Source organism: Meriones unguiculatus, chromosome 1, assembly GCF_030254825.1.
Source record: "Meriones unguiculatus strain TT.TT164.6M chromosome 1, Bangor_MerUng_6.1, whole genome shotgun sequence".
NCBI lineage: Eukaryota > Metazoa > Chordata > Mammalia > Rodentia > Muridae > Meriones > Meriones unguiculatus.
Window position 1 is genome coordinate 158,907,182 of NC_083349.1, and position 18,753 is coordinate 158,925,934.

General features: G+C 41.8%; 1 protein-coding gene and 1 pseudogene across 6 annotated transcripts; one reads left to right on the plus strand and one right to left on the minus strand.

The window, feature by feature from the left end:
• Window positions 1-307: 307 nt before the first annotated feature.
• On the minus strand, window positions 308-18,753 carry LOC110557856 (zinc finger protein 426-like). 6 transcript variants are annotated; one of them, XM_060369922.1, is made up of 9 exons: window positions 18,256-18,752; window positions 17,938-18,007; window positions 12,539-12,630; window positions 11,074-11,208; window positions 8,286-8,365; window positions 7,340-7,466; window positions 5,594-5,674; window positions 4,586-4,650; window positions 308-4,151 (listed from the first exon to the last, which is right to left on the minus strand). In XM_060369922.1, exons 4-9 carry the CDS (start codon window positions 11,096-11,098, stop codon window positions 2,910-2,912), a joined length of 1,620 nt encoding a protein of 539 aa, XP_060225905.1. In that variant the 5' UTR covers window positions 11,099-11,208; window positions 12,539-12,630; window positions 17,938-18,007; window positions 18,256-18,752; the 3' UTR covers window positions 308-2,909. The 6 variants fall into 6 exon arrangements, with proteins under 6 accessions (XP_060225905.1, XP_060225923.1, XP_060225936.1 ...); XM_060369940.1 differs by having other exon boundaries at window positions 12,539-12,634; XM_060369953.1 differs by having other exon boundaries at window positions 11,074-11,099; window positions 17,938-18,753.
• Window positions 10,835-10,929, plus strand: LOC132651346 (U6 spliceosomal RNA; annotated as a pseudogene).

Consider the following 18,753-nt stretch of genomic DNA (forward strand, 5'->3'; position numbering starts at 1 on the left):
TCTGACCTCCACAGGCAATGAAACTCATCTGCACATGCCCACAGAGACACATAAAAAAATCAGTCTTAAAAAATAATTGAGTAGGGAGGGAGGGCAGGATTGGGAGGGGATGAAGGAGAGGGCTACAGCTGGGATACAAAGTGAATAAATTGTAATAAATAAATTTAAAAATTGAGCATGGTGGTACATACGTTTTATCTCAGCACTCAGTAAGCAGAGATAAGCAGATCTTTAGCAAGTTCCAGGATAGGCAGGGCTATATAGAGACCTTATCTTAAAAGAAATGAAAAAATACATCAAAGGAAACTGTGAATTGAAGCATTTATTATACTCCTTAAATATATGAGGCCTCCTACAACTTGAGTATTTTCATGTACTTGAACTGAAGTAAGTGAAAGCCTTCTCCACATTGCTTACATTTGTTTTTCTCAACTGTGGTTTCACATGTGAATATTAAGGCTATTGAGTATACAAAAGCTTTTCTCCATTCCATATGTATACATACATACATTCCATACATATACATACATATAACATATATTAAAACATGTTATGAAGTCTGTTTGTGGGCTAGAGAGTGGCTTAGCAGCTGTACAGTTCCCCATTACTACAAATTATACAAATTTCCCGTATATGGAGAAACTGCAGATGCAGTTTGAAATGTCTGAACATTTGGAGTGCAATAAATAGGTCAAGCCATAGGAAAACCACCCTTTAATCATATTTCCCCTGCCAGGTAGTTTCTTTTGTTTTGAGACAGTGTATTAGTTACTATCCTATTGCTGAGAAGACACCATGACCAAGGCAGTTTTTAAGAAGCATTTACTGAAGGCCTGCTTACAGTTTTAGAGGGCCAGTCTATAATCATTATGGTGGGAAGCAGACAGGTTTGCTGCTGGAGCAGTAGCTGAGGGCTTTACACCCTGATGTGTAGGCAGCAGGCAGAGAGAAACACTGGTATGGACTTCTGAAACCCCAAAGCCCTCCTCTAAATCCTTCCTAAACAGTTTCACTGACGGGACAAGCATTCAAACGAGCCTTTCTCATTCAAACCACCACAGGCATCTCAGTTAGCCTGGCCAGCCTCACCCTTACCATGGCAAGGGTGACCTTGAACCCAGAAGTCCTCCTGCTTCCACCTCCTGAATGCTGGGGTGACAAGCATGCACCACCACACCCAGCTTTATTTTCATTTTGAGATGGGATCTTCTGGCACCCAGGATGACCTCAAACTCAGTATGTAGCCAGTGCTGGGCCTGAATTCCTGATCATTCTGGCCTCAACCCCCTGGGACTATATTAATGTGCCATCATTTTCACGTTATCTGTCTTAATAAGATTTATTATTTTGTGTGAATGAGTGTGCATGCACATGAATGTATGGTGCACACACACCCAGGAGCCAGAAAAGGGCGTCAAATGACATGGAACTGGAATTACAGACATGATTGTGGGCACAGGAAACCTTGTCCTCCACAAGTGTTCTTAACCCATAAGACATCATTTTAGCCCCACCCTCTGATTTGATAACTTAAAGATGGAATATTGAAGAAAAAAGAAAGACAAGATCTTTCTATATACTGCAGGTCTTTTAACTTAAAATCCTGCTTACACCTCTCATATTGGAGGGTTATAGAAACAAGGGCCACCACTCAGATCTGCATATAACTAAAGCATTTGGGTACTCTAAAGGCTTATTCACATATATATGAATATATATATATATATATATATATATATATATATATTCTCTCTCAAAGAGAGAGAGAGAGCTGACGCAACAAAGTAACAGGCCAGGTAGCTTAAACACAGTTATTTATTTCTTACAATTTGGAGACTGGAAAGAAAAGATCAGTGTAACTCGGGTGGCTTCCTCTGGAGGCATTAGTAGAAACACTTGTGGTAGCCATCTGTCTCTATTTGCAGGCTTTCCATGATGTTCTCTCCATGCATCCTGCTGCATCTTAACCGTCTGAGGACATCAGTCACTCCACCCTAACAGACTCATTGCAACTTCCTTTTAATTATTTTTCCTTTATACATGTTTTGACCGACTACATGTGTGCACTCAATTGTATGCTGCATGCTCACAGCAGCTGGAGGTCACCAAATCTCTTACGGATGGCTGCAAGCTACCATGAGTGCTAGGCCCTGAAGAGGAAGTCCTCTGCAAGAGCAGCAGGCGCCCTGTGTGTCATCTCTACAGTCCCTCGTTTTAATTTCTAAAATGTAATATTGTCGTGGGGCATGCATGCCGCAGCATTCATGTGGAGGTCAGAGGACAGCTTTTAGGAGCTAATTCTCTTCTTACACTGTGGGATCCAGGGATAGGATGCAGGTAAGTCAGGATTGTATGGAGAATGCTTTCATCTGCTGAGCCATCTCCATAGCCCTCATTTCAGTTCTTTAAAACTTTATTTAGTACTGTGATATATGTGGGAGAGTGGGCAAATACATGGAGGTCAGAGGACAACTTTAAGGCATTAGTTCTCTTTGTACCTTGTTAAGGCAAGGTCTCTCGTGTTCTTTCTGTCATGCTGTATACTCCAGGCAAGCTGACCCGCAAGCTTCCAGGAAATTCTCCTGCCTCTGTCTCCTCCCTTGTAGGAGTGCTGGGAACAGATGCATGCCACTACATCTGTCTATTTTACATGGATGTGGATCAAATTCAAGCTGTCAGGCATGACATCAAGTGCTTTTATCCACTGAGCCATCTTGCCAACGTTCATTTTTAATTTTTATTTTTCGACATGGAATATTTGTGTTGCCCAACATGGCAATACAGCATTGATCTAAGCCATGTATATAATTTTAATAGTTTCTCTCCAGTGTGAGCACCAGCATGTCTTCAAGGTAAACGAGAAGCCAACAAGAGCTTTCTCACATAGCTTAAACCAACTAGGCTTCTTACTAGTGAGTCCTTTCATGTCTTCTAAGTGAACGAGGATGACTGTAGGCTTTTCCACACTGCTGACACTTATAGGGTTTTTCTTCAGTGTGAGTGTGACTTATTTCATGAATTCTGAAGGAACTGGGACAGATGAAGGCTTTCCCACACTCCTTACATTCATATGGTTTCTCTCCAGTGTGGGTTCTTTCATGTATCTGAAATGAAGTGGAATGACTGAAGGCTTTTCCACACTGTTTACACTCATAGGGTTTTTCTCCTGTGTGGATTCGCATGTGAATTTTAAGGTGGGTGGAATAGTTAAAGGCCTTCCCACATTCCTTACATGTGTATGATTTTTTGGCATTGTGAGTTCTCATGTGATTATTAAGACATGAAGGATATCCAAATGCTTTCCCACAAATCTTGCACTCACAGGTCTTCTCTTCAGCATGCATTTTCAAATGTCCATTAAGATTTGAAGATATAGCAAAGGCTTTCCCACATTTGACACACACAAAAGGCTTTTCTCCTGTGTGAGTTCTTATATGTTGAATAAGTCGGGAGGATGTAAGGAAGGCTTTCCCACACTCCTTACATTCATAGGGCTTGTCTCCATTGTGAGATCTTACATGTATACTAAGGCCTGAGTACTGAGTGAAAGCTTTCCCACACTGATTACATACATAGGGTTTCTCTCCAGTGTGAGTTCTTCCATGTATCTGAAATGAATTGGAATAATTGAAGGCTTTCCCACATTCCTTACACTCATAGGGCTTCTCACCAGTGTGAGTTCGCATGTGAATATTTAGATATGCAGGGTATCTATAGCCTTTCCCACATTCCTTACATCGGTACGGTTTCTTTGCATTGAGAGTTTCTATAAGCACAGCAAGTCTTGAGTTTATAAAACTTCTCCCATATTCATTACGTTCATAAAGTTTGTCTCCATTGTGAGTTCTCCTATGTGTCTGAAAGTTTGACTTCCCATAGTCATTGCATTCAAAAGATTTCTCTTGTGTGGCAATTTTCTGATAAACTTTAACTGGGTGTGTGATACCGGTTTCTTTACTCTGACTGAGGTCAGAAAGTTTCTCACCAGCACAGTTTTTATTCGGAAGCACTGGAAAGTCTTTTCTGTACTGACTGCAATCATAATCATCCTGTGTAGTTTGATTTTTCATATGTGTCTTAAGGGATGAGAGTTCACTGGAGTATCCATGCTGCGTCCAGTCCCAGAGCTCTCTTCCATTCTGGCTTCCTGCCTGTGAGAGTGATAGAGGGATAAACAAGATTTTTCTGCAGCCGATTGCTTAGGAGTATAAACATTTGGTAACAAAACATTATAATCAGAATTATTTTTCACTACATGCATACAGTTTATACTCTGTTAAACATTCTCAAGCAGTGAGATTAAACACTTACTCCAGAATGCTGTGTCATCTGGTCCAATCTCTGAGAGATTTCCGTACTATACCAAGAAAAAGATGTACTCTGTATGAGTTCTGGAGCAGTGAGTCTCATTACACATTGGGAGCACAACATTTGCTCTTGTGTGTTAACTGCTTTATCTCAATATTTCCTTTAAAGAAATTCTTAGCTTTCTCCCCCAGAAGGCTTCAAGCACGCAGGTAGGTACTCCACAAGAGACACATCTCTGGCCTCTTTGAGATACAAATAAAAAGCATTTTTTTCTCACCATCTGCACACCACCAATGTTATGCTGGAATGCTGAACATCTGGTTTCAAGTTGCATTTTCCATTCTGAAGTAAAACAGAAAAACAAATGTAAGAGTTTCAAGAAAGAAATGGAGTTAGTTTTTAACAGGAGTTAAATAATAGGGCTCATTTATTTTCATTTTGAATTTTAGAAGGTAGAAAGAGATGAAGGTTTGGTTTTTGTTTTCTGTTCTGTTGTGAGATTCAGCAGCCTGAGCTCACGGCATAGCCTACACTGTGCTCCCTCTAAGCTCTTCCCTCAGCTTCCCGGGAAGGATTTCAGGAACACGCCACCGTGCCAGGCAAAGGTAAAGACACCAGACTGAACTTTTAGATCATATTAAGAGTTGATTATACAAAAGTTAAAACCGACAGTAAATAGAAATTACCAAGAAAAGAGAGTAAAAAATTTCAAGGAGAAGAGTATATCTCAAAGGAATAAACTTCAGGAAAGGTTTGAGCAGAAGTAAACTGAAAGAGCATTGGAAGTTAAAGGTTCTCCTCCTCCCCCCTCGTCCTCCTTCTTTTCTTCCCCCTCCCCATCCCCCTCCTCCTGTGACAAACAATGACACTGTCAAACACAGTGGAAGGTGAGGACTGACAGCAAATGTTGTCCTTTAACTTAACACATGGACTATGCAGCACAGGCATGCCCCACATACAACATCACAAACAAAGACACAAGCATTTTTCATTCATTCATTCACTTACTGAGTGTGTATGAACGCGAACGTACACACACACACACACACACACACACACACACACACACACCTCAGCCTGCATGTGGGGGTCACATGCAGGACTATGGAAGTTCGTTCTCTCCTTCCACTCTGTGGGGTCCAGGGATTAAATTCAAGTTGTTGGGCTTGGCTGCAGGTACATTTACTTACTGAGCCATCTCTCAAAGGTTTTGTTTTTATTTTAAGTTTATTTCAGTTGCAAACATACTAAACTTTCATTAAATAGAATTTCCATGAATACTGACCTGGGAAAACTATCTTCTGACCTGTACTAAACTCTTCTTGTTCCAACCAAGAGATCAAATTGGGTTTGATGAGCTGATCTCCTGTGCACAAGGTAAAACACATTAGTGAAAAGGCGCATACAGAAAAATGACAAAACTTCCCAGGATTCAGGAATTAGAACTTTTGCTTTTTTTCTCCAGTTTTTTGAGACAAATGAGACTATATCGCCTGGGCTGACTGCAAGCTCATGGAAATCTTCCTCTTTCAGCCTTGGAGGTGCTTGAATTCCAGAAGTGTGCCAACAAGCCTGGCCAGGAACCTGAGTTGTAGTGATGACAGAGAAACTATTTTCAGGGGCTAATAATGCAAGTAGTACCTGTCTATGCCTCAAAAGTTTAGTTGTTCTGGAGCCTAAAACTTTAATTTAGCCATATGCACATTTATAGAGCACTAGAGTTTGCTTTCTACAGCCCTAGGATAGCACCCAAGGTCCATGTGATAGGTAGATGGTTGGCCACTGAGTCATACCTTAACCCAGGCCTTTACTTTAATCCAAACAGGAAGGAAGAGAATCACAACAAAGAGCTTTTTGTTCCTATAGGGAAAGTAACTACAAGTGGGTCATATAAACCATTATTCATCATAGTCACCAAGATAATTAAAATTTCTAATGCACTTATTATTTTGTTTGTGTGTATATGTGCTCATGTATGTGGGTGTGTTTTTGTGTATGCAGTGATTAACAACACACCTGGCCTTTACATGAAAGCTGGGGATCTAACTAGGGTCGGGAATGCTTGAGCAGTAACCAGCAATGAGCCACCCCTCCAACACCTTTAATTAAATATATGTATTTATGTGTATGTATGTGTGTGGTATATGCTATGTGGTATACGCACATGTGTGGCAGATGTGCATGCCTGTGCCCACATGCAAAGGACAAAGAAGGGTGTTAGCGGCTTTTTTCTATCACTCTGTCTTTTACTTCCTTAAGGCAGTCTCTCCTGGAACCTTGGCTTGTACTTTTCCAGCTGGGCCAGCAGCCAGCAAGTCTCAGTGATCCTCATTTCACCATCCCCTCTATTCCACACTAGGGTTACAGGTGTCTACAAGACCACGCCCAGCTTTTTCCATAGGTGCTGGGGCCCTGAAAGCAGATCCTCAGAGTTGTTAAGCAAGGTGTCTCAACCACTGAGCCATCTCTCGAATCCCTGAGAACTTACTGGCACATAAATGGCGTAAGACTTACACTCAGGTTTCTGATTTAGTCTATCAAATGTGGAGAGGGAAAATATATACTTTTGGGGGGCTGGGTGGGGACAGAGTTTTAAGACAGGGTTTCTCTGTGCAGCCTGGCTATCCTGGAATTTGCTCTGTAGACCAGGCTGGGCACAAACTCAGAGGTCTACCTGCCTCTGCCTCCCCAAGTTGGGACTAAAAGCATGTGCCACCACACCCAGCAAAAATATGAAGAGAGACCCTGGACTTTCCCAAAACTACCTCAATAGATTAAAACATATTTAGGGTGGTATACACCTTTTCCCCAGCACACAGAAGGCAGAGACGAGGGTAATCTCTTTGAGTTTGAGGCCAGCCTATTTTAGATCTCAAGTTTTAGCCCAGCAAGGCTAAAATAATATCCTCCATCTCAAAACAAAACAAGAGAATATATTTAGGGATGGAGCTGTGTCTTCTTCAGAGCTACCATCACCATTGCTGAACACAGTCAGTCCATGAGGGGCTACAAGTAGCAACAGCAGTCCTACCCACTGTGGCCAGGTTCTGGTAGTTCTCCAACATCACATCTCTGTAGAGGTTTCTCTGAGCTGGGTTCAGTGAGGTCCACTCCTCTTGGGTAAAGTCCACAGTCACATCTTCAAAGCGCACTAACCCCTGAAATATTGCAGACATGCTGGTTTGAGCAAGTAAGATCTTTGCTAATAAACATGGGAAGATGAAGTGTGACCGAACATCTACAGAAAATGTCCTGGCTTCCAACTTACTTAATAGGAACAGTTTTTATCAGAAATACTGTCAACTTGATACAAATTTAGATATCTGGAAAGAGGAAGTCTCAACTGAGAAAATGCCATAAACAGACATTTGACATAAAGAGTGTCTTGAATCTGTCTGTCTGTTTCCTGATGTGAAATAAGCTGTGTGAGCTTATGGTAAAGTATGAGATCTTGACTATGTGCTTTAATTTATTTCAATGGGTATACATTCTTCTGCACCTACAAATGTCATTATAGACCAGAGCGGCCTGTTGGAGATTTTCTTGGTTCCTGATTGATGAAGAAAGGTCCAGACCACTGTGAGTGTTGTCATTCTGAGCAAGTGGACCTGGGATGTGTAAGAAAGGCAGCTGAGCAAGCTAAGGGCATGAGCCAGTCAGTAAACAGATTCCACCACTGGTCTCTGCTTCAGTTCCTGCCTCAAGTTGCTGCCTTGGCAGTGATGAATTATTGAGAACTGAAAAGCTGAAATGAACCCTTTCTTCTCTCCAAGTTGCTTTTGGTCATGGTGTTTATCACAGCAACAGAAGGCAAATGAAGACAGGCTCTGTCTCCCAGGAAACTTGAACAAGAAACTAGATCCTTGAGGGAGGCTCTATTTGCTTTAAACAGCTCTAGAGATAAGTTTACCAAAAGGAAACTGTCTACAAGACAGACATTTTGAGAAGCGGGGGAGAGATTGTGTGTGTTTGTTTACCTGATAATTTGTCAGGTAGTCAACTAACATCCTTTCTGCTGATACTTCTTTCTGCAAGCAGACTGAGTCCCCTGAAAGACCTTATGGAAAAAGGAAGAGGTATGAATACTCAGTTGATCAGAATTCTCATTCAAAAACACAGAAGTCATTCCACTGAACTATAAAAGCCTTGTGTAATCAATCTAATGCCATACTGATCTCTCCCTCCCTCCCATTCTCCATCTTTCTTGTTCTGTGTCTCTCAACCCATTTCTCTCCTTCCTTTCTCCCTCCCTTGTTTCCCTCCTCTTTGTTAGATACACATTTGAGTACTCTTTCCCACCCCCATGTGCCACAGAGTGCTACAACAGTCTTGTCCCACCTACAACCTGAAAGGAGGGCAAGGCATGCTGCTTACTAGATAACTCTATTTATTAATAATAAGCTCATTTCACAAGTAAGGATGTTTATGTCCTGAAAATGTTACTTTATCAGGGCTGGGGCTCTAGCTCAGATAGTACAGTACTTGCCTAGCATGCATGAAGCCCCAGGTTCCATCTCAGCATAAAAACGGGTGTGATAGTGCAAACCTGTCACCCCAGCCCCAGAGGTGGAAGCAGGAGGACCAGAAATTCAAGGCTCCCAGCAGATACCCTGCAAATTCACAGGCTGCATTGGGCCCTATCTCAAAATAGAAAAGTGCTAGGCTGGAGAGATGGCTCAGAGGTTAAGAGCAATGGCTGTTCTTCCAAAGGCCCTGAGTTCATTTCTCAGGAATCACATGGTGGCTCACAACCATCTATAGTGAGATCTGGTGTCCTCTTCTGGCATGCAGGCACACATGGAGGCAAAGTATAAATAATAATAAATAATTTTTTTAAAGTGCTGAGAGATGGTTCAATGGCTTCTCTTCCAGAGGACCCAGGTTCAATTCCCAGCACCCACATGGCAGCTCACAACTGTCCAGTCCCAGGGGATCTGACACCCTCCTCTGGTTTCTGTGGGCCCTACATATATATGATAGATAGACATACATTCAGACAAATACTCATATATACAAAAATAAATCTAAACAAAAAGTGTTCTTTGTCACAGTTATAAAACTCATAATGAAGACTGCATCTCTTCCCTTTTAACATACTCCAGAAAAGTTACAGATATATTTGTGGGCCAGCAAGTAGATAAAGGCACTTGCTGCCAAGCCTACCGACCTGAGTTCAATTCCAGGTAGGAGAGAACTGGCTCCTAAAAGTTATATTCTCTGTCTGTGTGTCTGTCTGTCTCTGTCTGTCTCTGACACATACACACACAAAAAATGAGGAAGGAAGGAAGGAAGGAAGGAAGGAAGGAAGGAAGGAAGGAAGGAAGGAAGGAAGGAAGGAAGGACATTCCTTTAAAAAAAAAGTGGCTGGGTGTGATGGCACAAACCTTTAATCCCAGCACTTGTCAGGCAGAGACAGGTGGATGTCTACGAGATCAAAACCAGCCTGGTCTAGGAAGAGGATGTTATGCAAAGAAACCCTGTCTCAGATAGACAGACAGACAGATAGATAGACAGGTAAGAGTGGAGCATGACTGAGGAAAACCCCTAATGTGGACCTCTGACCTCCACATGCACACAACACATATGCACATGTATAGACACACATACATGCAAAAAAACCACAAAAATTGTGCATGGAATCTTATGTAAGAACTGGGAAACAGTAAGAGCTGGAGAGGCCAGGAACCCCACAAGGAGAGCAATAGAACCAGAAAATTTGAACACTGCGAACTTCCCAGAGACTCATACTCTAAGTACCAGGCATGGAGATAACCTAGAACCCCTGCACAGATGTAGCCCACGGCAGTTTAGTGTCCAGGTGGGTTCCATAGTAATGGGAAGAGGGACTGCCTCTGACATAACCTGATTGGCCTGCTTTTTGATCAACTTCACCTGATGGGGGAGCAGCCTTACCAGGCCACAGAAGATAACAGTACAACTACTCCTGATGTGATCTGATAAACTAAGATCAGAAGGAAGGAGAGGAGGACCTCCCTTATCAGTGGGCTTGGGGAGGGGCCTGGGTGAAGAAAGGGAGGGAGGGTGAAACTGGGAGGGGAGGAAGGAGGGGCTTATGGGGGGATACAAAGTGAATAAAGTGTAATTAATAAAAGAAAAAAATTAAAATTAAAAAACCCATAAAAATTAAAAACAAAACCCTTAGAGCACATTTCAAGTACTAGATACTTGGTTGAAAACCCTTGAATCATATAAACATGCCCTCTCCCCTTCACTGGCCTGCGGTCAAAGCAGACTCAGAATCTTCACAGCTGTTACTTACTGAATAGCTTTTCAAAGAACTACTTTATGTTTTTAGATTTCATATGTATTAGTGTTTCACCTGCACATATATCTGTGTATCACACATGTATCTAATGCCCGCAGAGTCAGAAGAAGGCATTGGATCCCTTGGAACTGGAGTTACAGATAGTTGTAAGCTACCATTTAGGTGCTAGGAGCTGAACTGGGGTTGCAAGAGCAACAAGTATTTTTTACAGCAGAGCCATCTCTCCTGAGAACTCTTTCAGAGTATTTTTTTTTTTTTTAAATCACTGTAACAATAGAGATTAGCTTGGCCCCTGCACAAGAATGATACAAACTCTTGAAGTATTCCATGTTTTTGCATTTAGGATGTAAAATATGAGAGAAGAATAAATAAAAACATAATCAGCAACACAAGCTTTTCTTCAGACCACTGTGCTACTATATACAGTGCTAATTAGGGGAACCTTAGACATTCTGAGAAACAGTATCAGTAGAACTTACCATGGGACAAGTCAGGAGCTGCCATCCTGTAACACAGAAGTGTATCTGAATATTCCTTTCGTCATGTTAGTACAGCTGATGACTTTCTGTGGACAGTGGCACTCTTATTGTTTGTTGTACACAACTTTAGCATTCCTGTAATATCAATCACTAATTAAACTGAATTACTTAGTTATCATCTGTCAACTGTCATACATTAATTCTATGCTGGAAATACACAGGAAGACCACTCACCACAGTACTCTCTGAAACATGAATCTAGTGATACTAGCTGTCAATGCTATGAGAAATGCTATGTAACAGACACTGAGGAAGGAGATGTGTGTGTGTGTGTGTCTATGTTCAATGAGTCATTATAACCACCCTTCACAGTAGACACCACTGCCCTAAAGAGATCTACAGTCAAAGCCAGTTATGCATGCTTGTAATGCCAACTCTTGGGAGGCTGACTCAGGGGGATTGCTGCAAAAAAAAACTCATCCCAAACAGGGAGCCGACAAGATGGCTAAGCAGATAAAGTTACCTGTCACTAGATAATGTAAGCCTGAAAACTTGAGTTTGGTCTCCAGGACCCAGGTAAAGGTGGAAGGTGAGAACCAACTCTATAAACTGTCTTCTGACATCTACTCTTGAGGTGACATGTGCACCCTTCTGCCCACATCATACATAACACACACAGAGAAAATAATCCTAAAGTTTAAAACAGAACAAAACAGGAAAGAGTCCGTATTCACAGATTCATTAGCAATTGCTCATTTATCATCCAGTTCAGAAATGGTGATGCATGACTTGAAGGCAGTTAAGGGTTTCTTTCATTAGTATGCAAACTTGCTCCCATCTTTAGCAAGTGGTAAAATTATATGTACACCAAGAAAATCATTACTTTTCTTATTTATTTCTGTATATGTGTCTTCTATGTATGTGTACATGCAGGGGCCAGGTGTCTAAGGCCCTTTCCTATCCTCCACCCATTTAACCCCTGGTGCTGGAGGAGGGTGGGATTAGAGACTTGGCCAGCTAGTCTAATCGAAATGGTGAGCTACAGTTATAATGAGAAATCCTCTCAAGAATTAAGATAGGTGAAAAAAAACAGGATATTGACCTCTGAGTTCCACGTGTGTATTTAAACACACAAAAATACACATGCATACATGCACAAAAACCACAAATAATTAAATTATTTCAAAGCACATTTATTATAAAAGAGAGCCTCTCCTGTAGATAAGGGGGCCCAATATAATATTCATTTCACTCAGAAGCCTGATGATGGAGGGGGTACCTAGTGGAAAGACTCACGTGGACATTGTACACTGGGACTAGTTTCAGTATGGAAAACATGTGAAGATAAGCAAAAAGAAATCTATATGCTGCTGACTGGGGCCTCAGTTGAAACCAAAGATGCTATTATAAAACGGGGAAATGTACACACTGTGTGGTAATGTGAGCAACGTATGGTGATACAGACCTGAAATCCCAGCACTTAGGAGGTGGAAACAGGAAGTCCGTGAGTACAAGGTCATCCTCAGCTACACAGGGAGTTCAAGGCCAGCCTGAGTGCTGTCTCAAAACAAAACCAAATATGACATTATAGTAAACAGAAGAGAATATACTTAGCAATTGTTCAGTAGTTTAAAATACATGTAAGTATGGGACAGCTGGCTGACCACAGCGTTTAGGACTAAGAACAACAATGTAAAGTTTGAACATGTGTGCTACTTCCTGTACTTGTCTTTTATTAAGGATATTAAGACTAAGGTATGAAAAGCAGCAGCATCATACTGAGTACATCACATTCATAGTGCAGCAGTGTCTTCCCTAGAGACACAAACCCTCATTACTATTCTCAGAGCAAACCCAGGATGCTCTCTCTACGAGCCTGAGAGACTCCACCTGGGTACAGGGACTGCAATGATCCTACAGCTATAATTTATCAGAAGGCCCAGATTGGATTCAACACTGGCTTGAACCTTCATATTCATGCCAGATTTCTTTCATGGGGTACCGTTGACCTGGAATATTATGGGCAGCTGGGTATGGAGAGTCAAAGACTAAGTATTTGTGATAATCTGTTCCCAGTAAGTGATGTCATCTGCTGTCTTGACGTATAGGCTCAAAACTGGGAGGGCAGTTTCTTCTATCAGAAGAATAAGGCAACAAACAGGCTTTCTGGACAGATAGTCCACAAGGCATGAAAAATACTGATAAAACCACCACAGTGATGGACAGTCAAAGGGCACTAACAAGATTAGCCACTAGTTTCATTTGTCAGTAAAATTTTAAATGTATTCCCATCAGAACTAAACTGAAGGCCCAGCAAGATGGCTCAGTAGATAAAAGTGCTCACAAGCAAGCCTGGCGAATGAGATTCGATCCCAGAGCCCCACAGGGTAGGAGAGAGTAACTCTCCCAAGTTGCCCTCTGATCACAATCACCCCACCCCATAAATGTAATTAAAAAATAAAGAAGAGCCGGGTGCATGTGCTTGCCTGTGATCCCAGCACTCAGAGAGGCAGAGGCAGGCAGATCTCTGTGAGTTCAAGGCTAGCCTGATCTACAAAGTGAGTCCAGGACAGCCAAGGATACACAGAGAAACCCTGTCTCAAACAAACAAACAAAAAAGACTTTGAAAAATACAGGATGAGTTAAAAATGTTGCATTATTTGTCATTAATATAAGTGTGCCAGGGCCAGAGAGATGATTCAGTGGGTAAAGGAACCTGCTACCAAGCCTGAAAAACTGAGTTTTATCTCTGGAACTGAGCCTTTGTAACAGACAACTGATTTCCATAAACGTTGTGGCGCTCCTGCACAAGCACACATGCACGCATACATGCAAGCTCTCGCTTTCTCTCTCTCTTAAGGTAAAAATAAAGTGTGTCAAATGAAAATCCCGTTAGATGCTATCAATGTCATACTTGCAGTCTTAGAAAAAAGCGTATGCAGTTAAGGTGCCACCTGAACAGACTGCGTGTGATGACAAAGTTGCTGAGGTACCTCAAAGGCAGTACACTATGCTCACGCTGAAAGACTGAGGCACACTACAGTTAACAAGCTGTTAAAACAGGCATGAGGGGCTGAGATGGTCAGTGCGCACAGTGCTTGCCAGGCAAGCAAGCTGACCTGAGTTCAAGCCTCAGAACCCACCAACCCTACCACGTTGTCCTCTGATCTACGTGCACACACCCATACACATATAATAATAATAAATAAAACAGGTACTAAAAGGAATACATTAGCCAATATATAAGTAAAAACATATATGCCAGTTGTTGACTGAATTAGTAGCAATATTCAATATTGTACATGGAAGTTTTGGTTATGAAACCATAATAGGGAGGTACAGTAAAACACTGCAAGGGACTATTCATGAAGCCATCTGATCCATGAAAGTTATGTAAATTTTGGATTTTGAATTAGATCAAAACAAAAGTTTTTTGATACACATGGCAAAAATTTATTGTATATACACTTTATATTATTTGCATTAAAATACAAACATATAGAAATATATAAAACGCAGCAGTCATGAGGCAGGACTAGAGGAAGAATGGGTTGCATAGTGAATTCTAGGCCATCTACAGATACACAGTAGAAATCTATCTCAACAAACATAAATGAAAATGTAAAGACTGATATATACACATACTCTATTACAACACGTTGTATTTCAAGCTCTGGAGTAGGGCTTACTTTTAAATCATTAACTCAAGATGGAAACACCTGTCACAAGCTGGGGAGCCTGAGGTAGGAGGACAGAGTCCAAGGTTGGCCCATGCAACAGAGCAAGACCCCATAATAAAAAAAACTAAAACTTGAAGTTTAAACGTTCCTTTATTTTACTCATTTGAGTTGACAGTCAGCAAAAATGTTGCTTGGGTAAAAAGGGAAGGGGGGGGGAGGCACAAAGAAACTATTCACCAGACCAAGATTACAAAGCAAAATTAGGTAACACTTGTAAAGTATCATCCCACAAAAATATAAGCTCAAACGTAACAGTCTCACAATGTAATGCTGGTGGCCTCCAACTTGTGGTTTCCTGCCTCAGTTTCCTAAGTCCTGGGATTGCAAGTGTGTATCACTCAATGACTTTTGTCTGTAACCCCAAATCCTGGGGTTACAGGTATATATCACTGACTTTTTTGCCTCAGTTGCCCAGGCACTGGGATTACAGGTGTGTCAGCCATGCAAATAACGCTTCTGAGATTACAGCTGAGTGTTCAGCCGAGTGTTCAAACCACCCAGGAAATGGCCAGGTGCGTTCCTTTTTCAAAACAAATGCGTGTAGTTACAACTAAAAATCTGTTTCTTAGTTTCTCCAGACTAAGTTTTAAGTAAAGTTATATAAGATTGATTCGGAAATTGCTACATGGGTAAGAGACCCGGGGAAAGGGGAAAAAATAATGTATGTAAAAAATAAAACATACATTTGTTCTCTAACCTAGAACACACAACCTTAAAAGCTTATTCTGGCAATACACTTTCATAAATACAGGAAAGGGGGACGGAGGAGGCTGGTAAATTGACTGAAGGCACTTGCAGTATAAGCCTGACTATCTGAGTTGGGTTATAAAGAAGAAAAGAACCACCTCTACAAAGTTGTCCTCTGACCACAACCAAGCCCCCTACATTCAGGCATGAACATGCACATATACTAATAAACAATTTATTTTTAAAATTAAAAAAAAAAAGCAGGGACATGTACTCACTGCAAGTAACTAAGAGATGTAAAAAAAAAAAAAATTAAAAATTAAAAAAAGGTAGGATAAGAGCTGGGGCACAAGACATTGCCCCTGTCAAACTATCAGCCTAACGATTACTTTTTTATTCAAAAAGAAAAACACCAGCAGAAGCCTCAGGTGGCTCAACTGTAAGTCTGGAAGTCCTGGGTTCCATCTCAAGCTAAAAAGAACATCAGCAAAACAGTGTTGGAGCTTTGGCTTGGTGCACAGTGCTTAACATACCCACGTCCCTGGCTGATCTCCAGCACTACAGACAAGCAAAGCCCTCAGAAGCATCGAAATTAGGACAAAACAATCGGATGCCTTCCTAATAAACTAAAACCCAACTATGTAACATCTACAAATCAGCTTTCACATAATCTTTTGAAATCTTTGGAGTTGGCACTGGAAAAGTCTGGCCCCCAAATTTATTGGAAGCAAGCCGTGACTGTTCACTTGGGAATGGTGGTAGGAGTTCAAGGTCAGCTAGAGCCAATATTAGGTGGACTAGCCTGACCTACACGACACCTGCCTTAAATGTACAACGATACTCTTGTTTCTACCTCTCAGTTGTTGGGATTGCAGGAGTCTGCCACCAAGCCCAGTACAATATAGAAACCTTGAACGGATCATACACTTCCTCCAAACACCCAGAAGCTTGTTTGTGGTAGTTGCTTAACAATGTGGAGAGTTTTGAATGTTTACAGACCACGTATCATATAGCATCATTTTTAATTTTCAGTTCTTTTTTGTGGTGCTGGGAATTGAACCTAGGGCCTCACGCATGCTAGGCAAGTGTTCTACCACTTGCCAGCCAGTTTGAAATTGCCTTCTTTTCTCTTTTAGAGACAAGATCTTATGTGGTTCAGGTGACCTACAATTTACTATGTGGCCAAGGATGACTTTGAACCCTAATCCTCCTGTTTCTCTCAGCTGAGTGCTGGGATTACAGTGTGTGGGCTGCTGTACTCAGTTTATGTGGTACTAGGGATTGAACCTAGGGATTTGTGCATAATAGGCAAACACTCTACAAAACTACACACCCAACTCTATTCTTTAATCTTCTTGATGGAAATCTAATAGTATTCTGTTTTCAGTAAGACAATGTTCTAATCTAGGTAATGCATTAGCAAGTATTTAAGAGTTAAGTGTTGGTATCTACGGTTATTTATTTGGAGACAGATGTACAACCACGCAGACTAGCCTGGCCTGGAACTATGTTAACTATCCTAGCATAGAAATCATGTTCCTCCTGCTCTAACTCCTGAGATTACTGGTACATGCCACCATGACACCTTTTTTTTTTTCCAGTTTACATCTTAGCAATAAATTACTATAGAATATATTTATCTATCAGGGGAAAGAGCAAACACACAGACTGCTGCAAAGAGGTGAATGTGTCACAACAGAAGCTGGGCCATCAAATACAGTTAAGATTTTTGGGTTTTGTTGTTTGTTTTGTTTTTTTTAAGAAAAATGAGGGGATTGTGTGGAAGAGAACGCTAATTTATCAATTTTCTTAATAGTTAACTCTATGATTTTTAAAAATAAAGCTTTCCACATTTCTTCTGTGAGGTTCACATTTTTAAGTAATTCAGCGATTAACAGGCCTAAGAACTAAGAGAAAATGTTATTGCATGCACAGGCCCTGGATTTGATCAAGAGCACAGGGTGGATAAAGGGATGAAGAAACAAACACAGGCCTAGAAACTTTGGATGTGGAGAAGAGCTCACTATTGTTGCTTGTTGGGTTTTTGCTTGTTTGTATTTTAATAGTGTTTTACCATGTAGCACTGATTTGGCTGGAACTCAGTATGTACACCAGGCTAGTCTTGAACTCACATCCTCTTGCTTCCTGAGTGTTGAGATTAAAGGCCTGCACAGACACGCCGAGCTGGGTTTTCTGGAGTGGGTTGAGGTCTACCAACGTTTATACTCTTGCAAGGAGGACGTACATTCTAAGTAACCAAGTAAGAAGTATGCCCTTGTATGTGAAGCTAACAGTCAAAATGAAATACAATAAAATACAATCCAACAATATGAGTCAAGTTCTCACAAGAGGCATTTGTCTGTAGTTTCCTTTTTTTTTTTTTTTTTTTCCAAGGAATACAGCCTTTTCCAAAAGCCACCTTTCATTAAGTGCTCACCAGAGGCGCTGGCATCGCAAGGTTTATGACGGCGGCCACTCCAACTACTCCGGCAAAAATTCGTTTCCTTCTGAGGAGAAAAATGAAACAGCTTTTTCCATAAAGGCTGCTTTGGAGGCTTTTGAAGAGCGGGAGCACCGAGGATGCAGCCATCGCCAGGACGCGCCCTCCGGGCATTTTCCCACCCTGGAGACTGGCGTGCTGAGACGCCTCAGAGAAGGTGGCGCCCAGAGGCGCCGGGGCGCACGCGGCAGAGCTCAGCACCCTCGTCCTTTAGCCTCCCCCTCAACCTGTAGGTCCTTGAACCGCAAAACTCACAAAAGGCGGTTCTCCCGGGAACTCTAGTGCAGATAAGAGCCGGAAGAGACGGGCGCGGGCTCTGACGTCACTTCCGCTCGTGCTCCGTTTGCTGCAGAGACAGGGCTGGGGGCCTAGTGTGGCACTGTCAGAATTCTGGTTTCTCCACTGTGTGAGGGTGGAGGCTGGAGGCTGGAGGCTGGAGGCCAACGGTGGCCTCGAGGACAGGACAGAATTAGAACCTAGGCTATGAGCCGGACAACGGGAGGAGGCGGAAGTAACCGGTGGCGCCCAGGTCCCGCAAGCCCTTTACCCACAAGTTTTCTTGTGGGTACTCAAACCACAGGAAGCTCATCAGAAACTGTTCTGTCTGCCTCCGCCACGTTCTTAGAACCCCTGTTTCCTAGTCTCGCGGCTGTAATTATCTGGACCTTCAAAGTGCTTCAGCAGATTGACCTTACCACAGTCTATTCCACCAGGCTCATGGAGCCAATGCGAAGAATTTGAGATATTAGAGGT

Bases quoted from the DNA above. Each gene is read 5' to 3' on its own strand.
- LOC110557856 (XM_060369953.1), bottom strand. From the start codon at position 11,098: ATGGCAGCTCCTGACTTGTCCCATG. The intron at 4,651-5,593 runs GTCAGTATTCAT...GTTTTACTTCAG, and splicing joins TCAGAAGATAGTTTTCCCAG to AATGGAAAATGCAACTTGAA. The intron at 4,152-4,585 runs GTGAGAAAAAAA...TCACTCTCACAG, and splicing joins ACATTGGTGGTGTGCAGATG to GCAGGAAGCCAGAATGGAAG.